Source organism: Amblyomma mixtum, chromosome 1 (assembly GCF_055824585.1).
Source record: "Amblyomma mixtum isolate Tamu chromosome 1, ASM5582458v1, whole genome shotgun sequence".
Taxonomy (NCBI): Eukaryota; Metazoa; Arthropoda; class Arachnida; order Ixodida; family Ixodidae; genus Amblyomma; species Amblyomma mixtum.
The window spans coordinates 259,792,255-259,811,196 of record NC_143012.1 but is presented as its reverse complement, the minus strand read 5'-3'; the positions used below and the strand labels follow the sequence as shown (position 1 = coordinate 259,811,196).

Genomic DNA, 18,942 nt, shown 5'->3' with positions numbered 1-18,942 from the left:
CAAAGTCGTTTTTGAAGTACAGGGAACCTACGTCTCCTATATTGTCTGAGAACCAGCTAGGCCATTTCTTCTGCATCGCGTTCGTATTTCTTCCTTCTACTGAGGGCGTGAATCCGGTAGTGACAAACACTTGTTAGAAATTATAATGTCCGGTGACCAGCTAGCCCAGCTGTTAGCAGCTTCCATGCGTATTCTTGTTGCCTTTTACATGTCTACCTGCGCACGATTTTTTAAGGCGGAAGCCTTTAATGCCTCATCGTTGTAAGCAGGAGTTGTCGACAGAAATTGTCACGCTTTTCAATTGGTCGAAACGGTCGTGACGTCACAGTGCGCGAATTTCAAACGGGGACAATTGTACTTTGGCTACTAACCATGCAACCAATTAAAGGGTTTGTATAGTGATTCTCCTGGTTAGTGGGACTTACTTAACCAATTAGCCTAATTAACCTTCCTAGTCAGACCACATAAATAAATAAAACCGAGTAGGAAATTGGCCGAGCTCGGGAATCGAACCCCGGTCTCCGGAGTGCGAAACGAGCACGCAACCACTCCGCCATGCCGGCTTTTTTTTTTTTTCTTTATTGCCTTCAAAGGCGTGGGAATACAGTGCATTACAACATATGTGACTCCGCCATGCCGGCTCAATGGCTTGGAATGAACAAAGGCGCGTCTAGTGAATACGGTGTCTTCGTTCACTCCTGTCTTCCTCCCTTCCCGTTACGGCGAGGTTTAGGTGACCACCGAGATATGAGACGCTGATACATTTGCTTTCCTCAAAAACCAATTTACCGACGAGCAAGGCGTAGAATCTTTCCTCAAAAAGCGTTGCATTCAATGGGCAACGCATTGCGCCGAACGGGTGGTGGCGTTCTGTGGACCGCCTGGCAGCGCTACAACACGCTGTCGCGTTCCACTCCTAAAGGCAAAAATTAAGCGTCATTAAATGACAGTTAATTAATGCACCAACAGAATGTGAAGTGAACAATCGCGTAGCAGAATGCAGCACTCAGGCTTTCGCCTTTCACCACTTTAGCCGCTAAAGTTCCTCGTAATTTTTTTGGAGGAATATATGTGTCGATCATTTTCACCCCAATAAACATTTTCGAGTAAGAGCATGTGTTGTTTTCATTCGTGCGTGTAGCTGCTGCGCTAAAGTATTTTTAGGATGTATTCCCTACCAAACGAACCAAAGGTTATTTTCACCTCGTTATATCTTTAGTGGCTTTCTAAACAATAGACATCATTTCGATGAGCCATGAAGACAGAGGATACACCTAGCACCACAAAAAAAGAGACGTTCAGTGAGCTTCCACACATTTCTTGGGTACGAAAACCACCTTCGGCAGTGATCCACCTCAGGGGAGCTGGTAAGCTGTGTCCCTGCAAAAGCTCTCATTATGTGAACGGAAAGCATTTTCTCAAGGCCAAGCTGTTGCACTCAGTCGCGTATGAATAAACATGAATCGTATAAGTGCGAAATAAAAAATTAAGAAAAAATAGCTGCTTTCGCAGATTATAATTGAACCTAAAAATTTAGTGAGAGCATTGTCAATGCAGCGCAAATGCCTAAAAAAATATATTCTTTTCTAAATGCATGCCATGTTATAAGTAGTGGTCTAAGCTACACAGATATGTTACACTGCTTTCATGGTGAGTTCTCCCTGCCCATTACATGGTGTGATAAAGCATGCGTAGTGAAAAGGGCACAGAATTTCGCCAATGGCATTCTGCTAATCTTCCGCTGTAATGATCCTTCGGTATCTTGCCTCAACATTTCCTTTATAGTGCAGTGCATGATCGACACGTAATGGACACAGTCTGCACGTAATGGACACAGCTGTGGGCGCTCGGCAAGAATATTTGCAACGTTTGCCGCTTCGCTTCCGTAGCCCGTTTGTGGCAACGAAAAGAAAAAAAAATCGCCATGCACACCGAAAGAAGTACATGGCTTACCTGATCGCGTTCATTACACGTTTCGGGCAGTCGAGGGGCGTATCTCGGCTTTAGCCATTCCGTCCTAGACTTGGATGCTAGCCTCTAGTCAGCCAATTTAGAAAGTTATAGTGAAAACAAAAGATGCTACCAAACAACAATCCAGCAAAAATTGTTCATCATGGCCTAGTTTCTGAACCCCTACCATGAGTTCATTTAAACACCATCACTTCCACCAAAAAATATTTCAGCCGCGCAGAAGAACCACACCGCAAAACTTATGAATGCAATTGTGATTTAAGCGTCTGCATATTGTCAATTGTTACAGTGAAGTTGTCGGTTGTCACAGTCGTTGTTTGTGCCACAATAAAGTTGTTGACAACTTTAGTTTCTTTTCAAACACGACTTGCTCAGTGCGTGTAGAACAATGACTTAGAAAAGGCGGCACATAAAGGATGACTATTTTACTTCTGGATGTATTGAGGACGGCACTCAAGAGTTCATTTTACATTACATAACCACCAGGACCTTATCATCATTTTGCCTGCATAAAAGATCACTGTCTTTATAAAAATTGTACTGATGAAAAATTCTGCACCTGCATGCTTTCGAATTCCAACTCGTAAAACGCAGTTTTATTGAGTGGTAAATCAAAGTATCTCGTCGAAACCCGTGATCCTTAAAGTTCATAGGTCTCCAAGAGAACATTTCCCTTTGGTTTATCCCGGTAGCTCGCCTATTCGCGGTCGAGACGTGAAGGAGCAGGAAGAAAATACGCACTCCTGTTCTGCGTAGAGATTACCTAAGTGCTTTCCAAGAACTGTGTATCACACAGGTTTTGCTTGCGAACTTTACTTCATTTGATTACCCTTATGTTAATGCAGTAAAATCAAATTCATTCTCCAAAAAAAATGAAACAAGGGAGGGATATTGATTTGATCCTAAATTAGAATAATCTGCAGTGCTGTTATGTCCGCGTACCCTGGAAAAGAAACCTGTGTTGAACTTAGGAATAGGGCATTATTTTCTCCGGGGTCACTAGTGGTTTATTTTCCCATCTACGAGCTTTAAATATTTTAGTTCTTTGCAAGAACGATATTTCTCCACGCGCAAAAGAAATATACCGAAAACTTTCCAAAATAGCAGGTGAATGTAGTGGTCCTCCGTACCGACATCCGCGACTGCCAGTAGCTGTTCCATAGCTGGTCGCAGTGGGATAACGCTGTTAGCAAGGAACGCTTGGAGAGGAAGGAACTCCGAAAAGCATTGCATTTTGACAGGTTGCCACACGCTAACCTAAATGATTGGTGAGGGGGCAAAAGCTAATTTTATTCGGAAGCCGAGGCCTCACAGAATCGGGACTCCTTGATGAGGTCGAGGAGAATGACCAAAAACGCAAACATGGCTACAAAACTGGCCTGCAGTCGGAGTGGAGAAGGAAATATAAATAAACGGAGAAACAAAAAACTTAGGTGAACTAAGACAATTTTATAAGCCAAAGAACTGACGCATATTTACAGAAAGAGTATGAATTGCGATAGAATGCAGGTGCAACCAAGTAGCAGGGTGCTATAATAGCGTAGCTCTGTCGAATTCGGCTCCGACCCACGAAGAAGAGTTTTTCTGTCTGTCCATTTGGTTTCACTTGAGAATTGCATCCTCTCGCAGCATCCCGAACCCAATTTCTGTCCAAATGGCATGGCCATTGATCTTTGGCGCTCTTCGTGGGTCTTTGCATGCGACATTTTCCCTTCGCGTTGTTTTTTTTTTTCCTTTTCCTTGCATCTTCATTATCTCTATTTGTGGTGCCTTTTCATGAATTTGCCTCCGAAGTGTTTCCCTGTCGCTAACACCAACGTTATTTTTCATGTTCACTTTCAAAATTGAAAAAAAAAAATTAAAAAGTCGCTTAGCTACGTTGAGCAGGCGGTGGATAGCCGTGTAGTTGCCTCTGTTTTTGTAGGTAATTTTAAAAAGTCGTTTGGCCACGTTGAGCAGGCGGTGGATAGCCGTGTAGTTGCCTCTGTTTTTGTAGTTTGTCTACACGAGACACTCCCCTTATCCTTCTCAGTAAAAACGGAGGAATAATTGTGCGGCATAGAAGAATTCAAGCGGCGAGCCTAAAATTCACTGAGCATTATGGATCATGGTTCATCGCTGGAACAACGCTTTTTCTTTTTTTTTTATTCGAAAACAACTGGGGAATGCAGGGGACAATTCCTGCCTATGCGAGGGATGCAAAGCACCGCTGGATTGGGCTGTGACGATTTTAAGACCTCTTTGAGCGTATATGTCAGTATTTTGTGGCAAACCAAAGCTCTATATACTTAGGTTTGTCTTCAGACACTCAAAAAACAAAGGTCTCTCCTATGCGTCACCACCGCATCAGGCTTCTAAAGCGACATGAAGAAAAAATCGTTTAAGTTTCGTTCTCAGTAAGAATGGAATGAGTCGCTCTCCCTGCTTCTTCTTGTGGCTTCTTCGGCAGCAAAAAATGAATTTATAGCTGAGGAATTTGAATTTCGAACTGTAAACTTCTGCTTGCTTCTGTTTGATTCAGCTCTGAAAGCGAAGACCAAAACCGAGTCAGGCCTAACCGTTTTGTTGCGAATGGCAGGGCAGAGATCAGAAAAAAAAATTGATGTTATATGTCATCTCAATTTCTCTGCGAAAACAGGCGATGGTGAAGGTAACCTATATATCATTTGTCTTTTGTCTCATCAGGGTCAATAAAACTCTGGCTGTAGTGAAAATAGTATTTTATTTATTGGAACAAGGAAATCTAGCGATAAAAGAGAACTTCTATTTAAACAGAATGTCGCTTCAATTCGTACTTTGAAGCTACTCGTTTCTTGATAGATGGCGCTTTCACTGCGAAAACAGGCGACGGTGAAGGAGACCTGTATTTCATGTGCTTTTTGTCGTTTCTGGGTTAATAAAATTCCAGCTATAGTGCGAACAGTCTCTTACTCATAAAAACATTGGAATCAATCAATACAAGACAACTTCCATTTACACAGACTATTGCTCCAATGCGTGCTTAAAAGCTGAGCGCTTTTTAATAGACGGCTCGTCTTGTTAATATAGCCGCCAAAGAAGCAAAGTACATTTTATACATCCACTCAATATCTTAAGTAAGCATGACTGCAGCAAGGTTCCTGTCGTCGCTGTCATAGATGCTCCTTCAACTCAGTGCGGGCAATGCAAGAATCCATCTGTGTTTTCAAAGCAGTTGCTTAGTTTTTGCGCACAGGAACTGCTTATTGGCGGCTGGGATTGTGGCGTGTTATGTATCGCGTTTATTTGGTTATCATGCGTTAGTTAAAGGAGCAAAAATAAACAAAAAATTTTTGTCTTTCTACCTGGCAAAAACAAAATAGAAAAAAATGCGCGACGACCTTTGCTCTGCACTGCTCTTGTAAAGCAAACAAAAAAAAACAACCTTGCACTTGTCTAACCACAAGCACGCTACATAAGTAGGTGTTCAGGCTACTTTCTTTTTAAGTCTTCAAAATGCCTTCCTGAAATTTAAGAACAATGGGAAATGGCCTTAATTTATTTAAATTATTTTTCTTGTCACACACTGCTGTCTTTAAGTCACTTATTACAAGGCAATATGGCATGAATATAAAAATTTTGTGCTCGTGACGACTGAAAAAAAACTAGCAGCGTCGCTTTTACCTACATATTTCAATCCTTTACTTCAGTTCTTTAAAGTATTCCTCAATAAAATAGTTCTAATCAAGACGATAGTAATCATGGCTTTGTTCAGCGCCAATATATTTGCACCCGGGAGAATACCGCTAATGTGTACGCAGCGCAGCAAAATTACGTTGGTACCTGGCATCGCTTTCTTACGATTATTAAGGGCCCAAGGGCTAAGCTTCGCTACCCACACTTTACGATATGCGGATTGTTGATTCGGTGTTTTGAGAGAAATTGCACGTGAATACGTGTTCTAAGCATTATACTAGTTGAATGAGTTTGTTTTTTTTCCAAGAGAGAGTTGTCGTGACTGTGAACGCTCCAAGATGTGGGAGTCACACTGTGCGCAGCTTTCAGGGAAGACAATTCTCCCTGCCAGTCACAAGCAGGGGTCACTTGTTCGGAACCGGAATCGCCCAACCCTGGAGCACAATTCTTTGTGCCAGTCACGTGTCGCCCAACACTGGAGCAACCAATTTCAGCCACGGAGGCTTCAGGCAAAATAGGCAGAGCTCTTGATAAATGGTTTATTAGTCTCAGTTCAAACTATAAGGCACTACGCACTGGAAGAATGTTCAATCCGGGAAGGAGAACAAAGGAAGAGGCTTACCGTGCCCGTGTATCGTCGCACGATTCTTGGGTCGGGGTGGGCAACAGGGGCAGGCTAAGCGGGTTCCTCGGCGTTCCGTGGCGAAAGAGCCCTGTTCACGCTGAACAAGCGCATTTTTATTCCCTCCCGATTACTGCTCGGGGTGGCAATCGTTCGCTCTCACCTGAGCAGTTTTTGGCCTCTTTCTAATTATATGAGCGGCCAGTGCGACCACTCACCGATGGAACCCAGGAACGGGAGAAGCAGGTGTGCCCTTTACCGTTTGAGGGTGGCACTCGCCGTTTGCCTTGTGGCCTTCGCACGCTCGGGCTGGCTGGTGGAGGAAATGGGGTACGTGTGTATCCCGCAAAGCTAATGCTCATAGCTCGATGCTGGAAATTTTACAAAGACGCTAGGAAGGGCACAACGGCCGCGAAAGCAGGCTTTACCTGGCGTCACAAGGAGGGCGCTTTAGCGCTCATTTGAACTTCCGTCGGAGTCAGCGCTAGACATTTCACCAAATAGCCAACAAGGAAAGAAAACTACGACAGGGTAAAACTCCTTGCTCTTTCTGGGAGTTTCATCAGACTCCTCGCTCTTTCTACCCGCCGCGGTGGCTCAACAGTTACGGTGCTTGAATATTCACCCGCTAGACGCGGGTTCAATCCCGGCCGCGGCGTTTGAATTTCGATGGAGGCAGAATTATGGAGGTCCGTGTACTGGGCGATGTCAGTGCATGTTAAAGAGCCCCAGGTGGTCGAAATTTCCGGAGCCCTCCACTACTGCGTCTCTCATAGCCTTAGTCGCTTTGGGACGTTAAACCCCATAAACCAACCAACCAACCAACCTTTTTTTCAGAGTCGCCCGTTATCAGTTTTAAGATCTCAAGTAACAGAATAGCACTTCTTATTTGCCGGCTTCGCAGTATTTTGAATGGATTTTTACTGCATGCTCAGAAGAATGCATTGAATTAACCACGCAAATGGGTGGACGAAATAGATGACAGTGCTATTTCATTGTTTACATTTTTGTGCTCATCGATTCCTTTATTTTCGTCAAGAAATAAAAAATTTAATCTTTTGTCCTTTGTATACAGCGTTTGTCCTTGCATATAGTATAATTACATTCTCACTACCTCGGTGGACCTTGACATCCGGTTGGTCTGATTGGAAGTGCTCTATTTATGAGACAGTGATGTAATTGGATTTAATAGGTCGAAAGGAAGGCATGCCTATACATTTTGGGTTATGACTCCTTCTTAGTACACATGTGGGACGTTTTAAACAATTCTCCTCTGTTAAACGACAATCAAAGCCTTTTTCTCACGCATGTTTACACTTTCTTCCTTAAACGCGTACTTTTGCGTTGGAACGCCAAAGAAAGTAATGATTTGAGACGATAATTATGTTATTGCGCTACTTTTGGGCAAGTCATTGGCTATTCTCTTTTTGAACTGGTCGTTCCGTTTTGCCTAAAGGGACCTATTATCATAGGCGTTAACAAACGGTTGCCATTTGGTTGTTGTAGTAGTTCAACACTCCTGTGCCTAAAAACAAAAAACCGTCCTTGGCGGTTTTGCAAGACAGACGACCTAAACTTTTCTCAACGTTATTTAATGTTGTCGTTTTCCTTGCGGTCATCGGAGACTCTTCTTGAATTTCTAGGACTTGAGAAATGTGCGTCCCCGATAAGAGCTTAAGATGGCGAATAGATCCCTACGCCCCATAAGACGGATAAAAGCAAGCAAACTTTACATGATATCGGAAAGGCTCGCCCAGTGGAGAGGGAGTGATAAACGCGAGCAGCCCATGAAAAAGTAGTGTCCGTCGAGTGCGCCATCAGCACTCGAAAGAAGCCTCATCCCTCAGTCGTCTTGAGTATCCATTCAGCCATGCAGGAGGCTGGGTCCGAGGCCCCAAGTTTTCGTTTCTTTCTTTTCAATATTTTTTTTTTATTTTTTGCATGGCAAGAGCCCAACTTATCGGTGTCTCATTGCTTCAGTGACATCCTTCAAGGAGCCAATGGCATTAGAACAGATGATCTTTGTTTTGTGTGTATGCTCTAGGCATGTGGACTGAGGCGGACGAAGCAATATGAAGATCTTTTTTTGCTCAGATAGTGACTTTCAAGCCCTGTCTTTGACAGTGCGTTGTACTGCATAGCGCCTCTTTATTTTTTATTTTTTTTTCGTCGTAGCAGACTGCGGGAAAGCTGACGGACCATGGGGCAAAACGAAAGCAAAGCCTGAAAAAAACAACAACCGGAACTTCAAAACAAATTGGGGCACTTGTCTTGCGTGAGAACAAGAGCAGTGCGAATGGTCTTGGTCTCTTATGCGAACTCGAGACCAAGGGTTCTTTTGGAAGAAGGACCATTTGTCCCTGAAAATCGTTCTCTTCACGCCACAAAGCGCAAGGTCCGTTGCCACACTATGCCCGCCGAACTGTTCAAACGCGGGCGAAAGACACAGTGTGTTCATAAACAAGTATGGCATGGACTAGGCGAAAGAAAGAAATAATCGTGGAAAGAACATTGAAAGCTTTGATTCTATGTGAAAACTTGTGCTCAGCGCCAGAGATCAAAAACAAGAACCAAAGAATTCATATTGTCCGTCCATACATACTGATACGCAGCCGCTGGGTATGATGTCTCTGAGGAAGGGTCAAGCCAGCGCTGTGTTAAAACTTCCTTCTATCCCTTGGTACAGAGTTATAAGTGTTAAATTATTTGACCCTGGCGTTTAGGGTCCCATGGAATTGTTTCACTTTTTTTTTTTTAGTGGGTGTAGAGACAGATAAAAACGCAGACACTGGTATTACTCCTCTAAAATTTAACAGAACCAAGTAGAGCACGCTGACGTCAGTCGCTTATTGCGCTGACATGGACGATGCCGATGGTAGTTGCGGCGGGCTTTTAAGGCGATGTAGTCGACCGGTCTTACCTAACTAAACATTACGCCCTTTGGGCTCCGTATGGTCTGTTCTGTCCGAAATTTTGCCAGTGCGTGCTCACTTGCGGGGACGCAGAGCACAACTACCTTTGAAAACTTCCTTGGAACTTTTTTTCTTTCGCGAGTCAGCCTGTGTCTCCGTACCCTAACAATATTAATTATCTCTTGGTACCTCCCAGCCCCTGACAAATCTCTAACCATTTCCCCCCCCCCCCCCCCGCCAGCTCCACGTTGATCGCCGCACTCATGTCAATAAACTCCTCGTCCCTTCTTGCTCTTTCCGTTGCCATCTCTGTCCATGGCTTGCGCGCCTGAACTACCCCAAACGCCATGCTCATCGGATGTCTTTACTTTCCTACTTATCATGGAATGTTTGTCACCAAATAATCAATAATACTTCACTCCCCCGTCAGGTCCGGCATGACTTACTACATCAAACCGTCCTGCGGACCATTTTACCTTAGTTACTCCAGCGCAGGACATCAATGACGCTTAGAGCAACGGCGTCCCAAGCACCACAGGTATTTGGCACAATATTAGAAACGTATTAGCAAAGGCCGGCTCTACAAAGAACCAGAGCGAAGACAACCGTTTTCAATATTAGGACGATTAGCTGTGCTGTCTGGAGCAATAATTTTATGACTCTTCTGGTGCAGCTTTCAGCAGCGGCACGAAATACGAGTTTTAACGCGCCCCTTAACATTTAGTTCGCGTTGTAACGGGCGATTTTAAGAAACGGCTGCGACAGCACAACAATGCTGTCGGCAAGAAGCAGTTGCCAACAAACGCGCAGGCTGAATGCGATTTCTAGTCGGGCCCCGGCACGAAGATAATCGGAAAAGAGAAAAACAAGACGATAAAGTTTTATTTGGAACGCCTTCATATTCAGACGACGGTACATACGCTTAATCCTAACGATGGTAATCTTCCCTAGATATACACCCGCTGCTTACGTGACGTCATGAAGACTATACAACAAACCCTCCTTTCCATTCTTTCATTGAGACCAAGGCCCCGTAGGGCTGCAATGGCTTCTATTTTAACAAGAATGGCTGGCGCTCTATAGTTTCCCGCCTTTGGTTTGAGCATCCGCCTCCCATGCCGGAGGAATGGGGTTTTATGTCCAGTGCATCGGGTACCCACTGGTTACACAGTGGTTACAAGCTTTCCAGTAGCCCAGTGCTGGGCTTCTTTACGGCGGATTGCTTAGGAAATAGATCTTTGGCCTCACATTTAGTAGACTAAAACATCTTGTGCCATGGCGCTCTTTTTCCAAGCTTACTTGCGCTATGAAAATGCGAGCCTTCATCATTTGTTGGGTACTGTGCTCTTCTAGTTTTAGGTCGAGTAGAGAACTTGAATGCGGTCGCCTAGAATGTAGATACGCTGACAGTGCATTGTATCATGATGAAATCGTAGCGTGTGCGTATGAATGACTCATATGAAATCCTTAAAGAATTGTTCAAGTGGGTGGGGCTATGTTTACACAGTCTAGATTTATCATTATTTCAGTACAGTCATTGACAATATTTAGCATATTGCTTCATGCGCATCTTCTGCACCTAGGTCAAACTTATCAAACAAAAAAATTTCAGCATCAAAGCTCTAACTCAAAATGTATTGGAGCTGAAATGTAGCCAACATCAATAAGAACGAGTGTTTTATTGTGCTTTCTTAAAGACAGATTTTTATTCAGAATACAACGACAGTATGACAACCAAGCTCGAAGTAACAAGTAATCCAAAGACGTATATCGTGGTGATCGTACGCATATGAATCCTTAAACAGTTACATACATTTGTTTTTGGAATTTTCATTAAATACTAGGAGCAGAGAAGTGGAGGTGTACACAGTGAGCTGATTAGAGCATGTAGCATGTTTATTTTTCACACAACTATACTCAGTGCCATCAACCATATTCTTTTGTGGAATGGTACATTAACTGTGTGTACTTTTATGAAGAAATTGTGGTTGAGTTTATTAAAACACGCCATAAATTTATACTCTTCAAAATTATTATCTCACTTTCTCTTACTTTTGTAGCACTAACAAGGCAATTTTTTTGCGACATGGTTACGAATTCCTTCCTAATGCTTCTTTCCCTATAGTTTTTGAATGGACCACAGTTCTGAACAGAAAGGTGCACCACTATCAAGCCAAGACTGCATCTACGGCCATGAATATTGAGGGGTTCAGCTGTATTTAACAGATCTAGCGAAAAAATAAAAAGTGTAAGTACATTTTTAACCACCAGTCAGCAGCAGTGAAATGTAAGAAGCGGATAAGTTTACCACAAAAATATTCAGTCACCAAGTGAACTGCAGATGCGAAACATTCAAAAAAAGACCAAAAAAAAGACAAAACTTCATTGGCTGTAAACCGGCTTAAAACTCAGCCGGCGTCTCCTACGTGATGTAGATTCCATAAGTGGCCATCCTGGACACTCCACATTAACAACTGGAACACATACTCATGCATAAATACCTCCATATAGAGACAATCACACAATATAGACACTTATCTGGAGGAAGTTGAATTGCTGCAACCGCCATTATTGCGGTTAAAGCAACGTAAAGCAAATTCTGCGCTATGTGAACCACAGAGCATACAAACATTCATACATTTTTAATCTTTTCTAAGGGGATGAGTGCGCTTTGCTGCAATGCTTCTGTTGAATTTAAAGTGATTCTTTTGTCACGTTGTCTCTTTTCAACCTCAGCCAATGAAAAAAAAACAGCAAAAACAACGCGCCGGTCTGATCGGAAAGTTTTTGTCATCGTCATCCTGAACTGCTTTAAAGACCCATCGTGCAGCATTTGAATATCTTGGAACGTGTGGAGGAAGAAAAGTGCTGAAAATTATGTTTGAGGCTAGCTCAAAAGATTCATTTGAACCCATTGACATAAGCGTGTATACCTTTGAGTGGCTGTTCCATTACATTTTGCATACAGTTAGTCTAGAAAGCAGGATTTGCGGCACATTTTGAAGTTCCTTGCTTAACAGGACTTTGCGCGATTGCCCAGTACTTCTTGCGATCAAATGTCGTTAACATTGACGAAAAGTCCACGCATGAAAATCACATTCGTGGAAATTCCATGCAGTGACAGCGTTCCTACGATACGTGCGCATGAGATCGGCGAGTAGGGCAGAACGAACTCATTTGCTGCTGAGATGTTCTCTCTTAAAACCGAGTAATCTTGTGATTATTACGTATATAATTTATGTTTTGTTTTCGCTGTGATAATAAACAATAAGCTGATTTAACAGGGGATGCCTTAATATCAGATATAGCCAAATGAGAGTTCACCAAATGTCAAAAATTCTTCGTTCGTGAAAGAAACCGCACTTCGCAAGGTACTCTGAATCACCACAGCTACAACGCTTAGGGCGTTAGAAAACGTATATGGTAGGTCGCGGCGTAGTTCAGACATTAGATTTGTACCGAGGTTCTTTTCTAACTAATTGGTACTTTGTAATAAGGGAGTAATTACGCATTGACATCCACCAAAGCGCCGCCATAAAAATAGTTGGTACTTTCCATACACGATGTCTCAGACAGAGGGAAGTAGAGCGAACACATGGGCTGCCTAACGGAGCATAGTTGCACTTTGGCCTCCAACCTTGCTTCGCAAACCATTTGCGCCATACAAAAAAGCCATAATTCTTGCTTTCACGATAGAATGTTAGGCCAATAGCTACATCAAGTGTTCATTACATGTACTTTCCGTGCCGTTTAGCTAGCTTTGTTGCAAGATAAAAAATATTGCGATGATTGAGCGACGTCGTTACTAGCGGAACATTGAAACTAAATACAATCTGAGCGAAATGCATGCCGTGCGAGTACGTTGGCCCTACTGTTGAAAATCGGATGAACCAGTACTACAATTTATTTGATGATAGAAACAAAAACTTCCTTACAAACGATGTGTCATAGACCTCAATATTTTCCTCAAATCAAGCACGCGTTGTCTAGAAGCTGTAGCTCATTGAAAAACATTCCGATAGCAATCTAGAACAATTTTATAGCCGCGTGTTTTCGTTTATCGTGACAGGCGTTAGCGATGCGTGGAAAGCAAGCTTATAAAATGCATACAAAGGCTTCTAGTTTCCCCGGCTGGCATTGCATGCCAAGTGGCGATGGATTTATCACTTACAATTACGATCGTCGGAATTACTTCCGTGTGAGCCCAGAAAACTCTTTGTGCCCAGATTTTGCAACGAGGAGGAAAAGTCGGCCATGATTATCGCCATGTACAGGTTTTGTTGAATTTTCTGGTTGTGCCGAAATTGCAGTTTTAAAATTTTCAGTGTGTGCTACGCAGTGCTCGCAGCAGAGGCCATGGATGCGCTAGTTGCCAGTGCCTAGAAAATGCTGGACATGCGGACGCAGACTCGATGTTTAACGGCGGATGAGTAGTATCCTTAAGATGGAAATGAAACGTGTTCAGCCTCCTTTAAATCCCAGTTATGTACAAAACCCTAAACAACTAAACATCACCAAAGCTTTTTTAATGTTTTGAGAAGCATGCAAAAGCGATAACTTCGTGATAGAAACATTAATCTGATCCAATAAATTAGTACAAAGAGGAGGTCCCATCCCAAGCAACAGCTTAAAATTTAAACTTTGCGTAAAATTTTAAAACTGAACTGAATTCTTCAGTAGTGTTGATATAACTTTAAAACAATGTAATTGGTTCATCTGCATCTCCATTAGTATTTTCTTGGCTCAATAAAGTGCTGATGCTTTCAACTAGCCGTAATCGACAATAGTCTTCGCGTGTGCATTCCACCGTTTCAAATTGAGAGGCTAAAAAATTCGAATAGAACGTTGCGACCCTCAACAATGAAACACCAGGAAGTATGGAGACAAAGTTTTTGGCAAGGATATGTGAAATCATAAGTTGTGATGCCAATTCCTTGTATATAAATGTTGGGCTCCAGATAAGTCGTTTCCCCGCAGCTTCTCGACCCTTGAATAGTATTGTTTAACTGTGGTGCCTCGCCACTGCTTAGGTGAGGCTGCTGCCAAATATGTGAATTGAATACTAGAATGATAAGAAGGGTTGATTCGGCGCAGAGCGCTATATATAGTTAACGCATTTTTGATTCCTTGAAGTGCAGTCGGAAACCTTGATTTTGTAGCGATAACTGCACTACGGCAGCCGCTTCGCGAGGTCAGCGTAGTGGCGCTGAGCCGTGGCACCACCATTCCGTCAGCTGTGCGCATGCGCAGAGTGACGTCATAGCCCACAGCTGGCGTGCGCCACTCGCCGCTACGCCGACGGGGGAGCAGACTCCGCCCACCTCACCAGTTGTGCGCATGCGCGGAGTGACCAGAGCGCACAGCTCCTATGCGCGCCGCGCTTCTTCATTACGCTAACATTTCGAGCCTTCAGCGTGGCTGGTCACGTGGTGCGAAGCAGCTGCCGGTGGCGCGGCGCGCCGGCGAAACTGAGTGGTGGAGGAGTGGAGAGGGGTGAGCGAGGGAGGTAGTGAATCTAAGTCCAGAGACGAAGATGAAGAAGGAACGTCCAGCGAAAAGGAGCGGCGAAATGCTGAATTTGCAATTTGACTGAGCTAGTTCCACTCAGCCAGCTGTAGCTTTCGCGTCACTCCAGGTTTAACGAGAGCTAAACCACAACCAATTTTTTCACGCATTTCACTTCTGTGAAGGCGAACAGCAGGCCAGCGGAAAGCCTGTACCCATTGTATAGCCGCTGGTTAAATAGCAGCACGAGGCATGTCCATTTCTACCATTTCTCTTAACATTTCTCGGCAACTGAAAATATGTGGGTTATTCTTTTGTGGAAGATTGGAAACAAGTGCCTTCATAGCACTTTTGTTGTTCAGTAGAAGAGAGTAATTACATTCCTGTAGTCTCCTATAGGCTTATAATGACGTCATGGCCCCCTATTTAGATCTTTTGTTCATCACCCCACTTCTTCCATTTTTTTAAGCTTCAATGCGATTCCATAACATGAAAAATGACCTAGAGAAACTTTGTCGCGAAGTTTTTTCTTCTTCGACTGAAATAAAATATACCTTGCTCTTTGCGGTTATAACATGTCGTATATTCAGCGAAACAGCATGAGAAGCACACTACTGCTCTAATTGCGTCATATTTTGCACTTACGTACAGAGACGACCTGCGTGTCTGTCATGTAAAAATGTTTGCCACTTTTCACCCTTTCAAAGTTTGGATCGGTACTTTTTAGTGTCATCGCTTCGTGCCAGGTAATATGCTTCTTGCGAAGCCGTAAAATATGTTTAAAGCTATCGGTCTGGGTGTCTTTCGCATCAAGGAAACAGAAACTTTCCATAGCAATCACTAGAAAAGAAGCAACGCTAACGATGCAATCTAATGAAGCTGCATTTTGATAAAGTTTTTTCATTATCTTCTTGTGTGCATTCTACATTTAGTGAAAGCTTCACCTCTCAGATATTTCACAGGATAAATTCATCATACGCAAAGGCGCGTTGTTTAAACCCCAATGATCACCTTTCTGCTACAACTAAAAGCTCCCTTTTAAAACTGTGGCGGTTTTCGAGGCTAGCATATCCCTGAGATGTTTACTTGTATGATTTTCAGTCTATACTGCACATATGCGGCTCAAAATGCAACAACTCTAAATACACAACTTTCTCGATGCAGCCTTTAATATTTAAGAGCAAAACAACAAGCAAGTTCCATTTGTACAATGCTAGGATTTTGAAGGACGCTCTTATAGTTTTATTCTTGCCTGAACTCTTCCTATATCAAAACGTATGCTTCAGCTGCACTATACGTGATAGGTCAGGAAATTAGATTTGAGTTCGCATCACGTTCAAGAAAAACCATTGAGCTTGATCAAGTCTTTCGCGTTTGCCTTGGGCACAAAAAGAGAATGAGAACCTTCCTTTTATTTAGCTGTAAATCTAGTATCGCTGTAGTTCTTCTGGTTTTTCTATGTATATTCAGTAGTGTAAACAAAACGTGAACGTTCTCACCGTTATAATGACTTATTCAGGTGCTTCAGATAACCACGGCATTGCAGCTCTGCTTTCAACTTGCTACTGCGAATCTCATCGCACAAGTTGCCACATACGTGCTGTAGCGTGCGCGCAGCGCCCGAAATCACAGAACGCGGAAGGGGCTGAAGAAGAATCAATAATTGGACTATCGCTTCTTCTTAGAGAAGTCAACAGCCATCAGGAAGAAACATTCACTCGAGTATTTCGAGACAGGAAAAACGTTGGGTATGTACACACATTTCACAAACTTAAACGCCACGTTACGCACATATTTAGTTGCCTCAACAAAATGATTTGATGTACAACGACTGGGAACATACTAGCGAGTTCAGTGAGCAGAGATGAGCTCTTGTGCGCTGTACATGAAAGCTTTTAAATATCTACCGACATGCTTCACAGTGCAACAAATACGTATTTGTGAACCTCGAAGCAGTGAGCACCACAGTTTCCTGAAGCGTTTCTCGTCTGGCTGAAACTGTTTCCTTTGGGTGCAGACAGGAATGACTAAAAGCTCGAGGTCATCGTTTTCTTAAATACTGTAATAATTATAATGTGAATATTTGCTAAACCTGTCATAGGTAATACGGGGGAAAATAGGCCGGTCACTAGATATCGACCCTGTGAACTGCCATGATTTTTTGGATCGCTCGAGAGCCGGTAAGGGTACAAATACTGCAGTGTCGCTTTTCAGAACTACGCACAGTTCTTCTCGATGAGCCATCGCAGTTTTCCTAAAACCACGGTTCAAGGAATTAAGGTCTAAGTATCTTCTAGGGAAATCCTACGCATATGTCTTTTATTATTTTGTACGCATCAATACTTCTTTCGCGATTAGCCTTATCATGTCATTTTCCTGGCCCGTTTAAAGGCGTGCGAGCAGCAGCTGCGCCCAGTGGGAGAGTGTAACCAAGACGAGCATCGGCAAACACTCGACGCACATTTCCCGCCGAGTGCGTCATAGTAGACGCGGTCTAGCATTATAATTGGAAGACACAGCGATGCTGCAGACCTCTCCCAAAACTTACAGCATATTTGCAACGCACAACTTTCTCGGAATTCACTCTCCAAAACGTTCGCGGTCACAACAATGGCGAAGGCAAGCACAGGCAGACAATATTCTCCACCATAATCTCACGCCACACTTTCAAAGTGCGCTCGCCCGCGTTCAATCTGATTTCCGTTCTTGAGGATAGTCTTTCGAGTCTTCTTAAGCCAAGACGAATTTCCACCACGTTTCCGCAAAAGTACGTGTTCAGCTACGCCTGCGGCACAAAATCCTGAGGAAAGCCTTGCGAAAGTCATTGTTGAACACGGTGTAGATGACTGGATTGAGAGCCGAGTTTATGTAACCCAGCCATGTGATGAAGTTGACCGTCTTTGGTGCGATGCTGCACTGGGGGCAGAAGGGCAGGATGACGTACATCAGGAAGAAGGGGAGCCAGCACAGCACGAACACACCCATAACGATACCCAGCACGCGCGCAGCCCTCCTCTCCTTTGAGAGCGAGATGCGCTGGCGTTCCTCCATGTACTGCTTCACGTTGGGCGCATCCCTGCAGGGCCCAAGGCTGGCGGCGCCGTTGCCGCCGTTCTGTTGAGTCTTGCCGCGAGCGTCCACAACATCATCGGTCCGGATCGCAGTCACGCTGTCCATGTCTGGATCGATGGGACTCTGCTCCGTTTGCGGTGAGTCCGCTGATGAGTTCTCGTGCGTGGTTGGCGGGAGGGCCGTGAGCGCAGAAGGTTTGACCTGCGGCAGAATCAAGGAACGCAATGAAGTTTCGGCAACCTTGCTACTTGATACGTCTTGGATTTTTTTATTGTCGTGCTATAGTCGTGTGGCTGATGATCCAAATTTGGGTCTGAGCTTTGAAGCTTTTTTACGCTTTTCTCCACTCGAAACGCATTTTTGAACTTCCAATCAGAATTCTGTGAATCCGGTGTAGGCAAATAGTCTCCTCTCGGAGCTCAAATATGGGAAAGGACAACTCAGGGTGCAATAAAAAGAAAACACAACTCGGATTACAGAATTTTTTGTATATTTGGTTCTCAGCATCTTATTTGCAGCAAATATACCACCCCATAGCCACATCTGTTGGAAGAAAATGCATAACTGAACGCTTTCTTTCTGAAAAAAACTCAGTGATGATTGAAAGGTGCCAATAGGTGAACTGACACTAATATTTTTTTTTTTACATAGGAACTGAAATTTGCGCTGGAGTTTGGGACATACATTTATTGTAATGTAAAATTTTTGTTCTTTAAGAAAAGAATTTGGGTGGTTGTTTTTATTTGAATATAATCCTGTTATCAAAACAGGCGTGGCTCTGTTGCTACAGGAAGAAAGATACTGACGAAAAAAGGCTCATATTCGCCGCCATATAGCAGCCGTAATACATTGCAGTTATGTGTACAACTAAAATAAGAAGACTGATCGTCAAGAAATGACTCCGATTTGAGTTTTACTTTGTTCGAGATTACTTACAAAAATAGGAAGCTATGTAATGTATCAAAAGCATAACTTTACATTATGTACGACATAGCAGACATAGTATCGGATTAAAGCTGAGAAGAATATCATAAAAAAGTTACTACTGCACCTCGCTCCTCTGTTTTTCTGTAGGGTTCTTTGTTTTACTTACCAGTCTGAAATCAACAACTCAATAGTTTCTACTAAAGTATTTCTGCCTTTATCCTAATTTCAGAGCCACGTCAAATAAGGCATGCATTTGCTTTCTTTAGAGTTCCACGGATT

General features: G+C 43.3%; 1 protein-coding gene across 1 annotated transcript in view; it reads right to left on the bottom strand.

Annotated features, from left to right (window-relative positions):
- Window positions 1-10,860: 10,860 nt before the first annotated feature.
- The window catches only part of LOC149371570 (putative G protein-coupled receptor No18), a 153,212-nt gene continuing 145,130 nt past the window's right edge, over window positions 10,861-18,942 (bottom strand). The window contains exon 4 of the mRNA XM_089565851.1: window positions 10,861-17,937. Coding sequence (XP_089421977.1) covers window positions 17,440-17,937 — 498 coding nt within the window. The 3' untranslated portion in view covers window positions 10,861-17,439. The remainder of the gene's footprint in view (window positions 17,938-18,942) is intronic.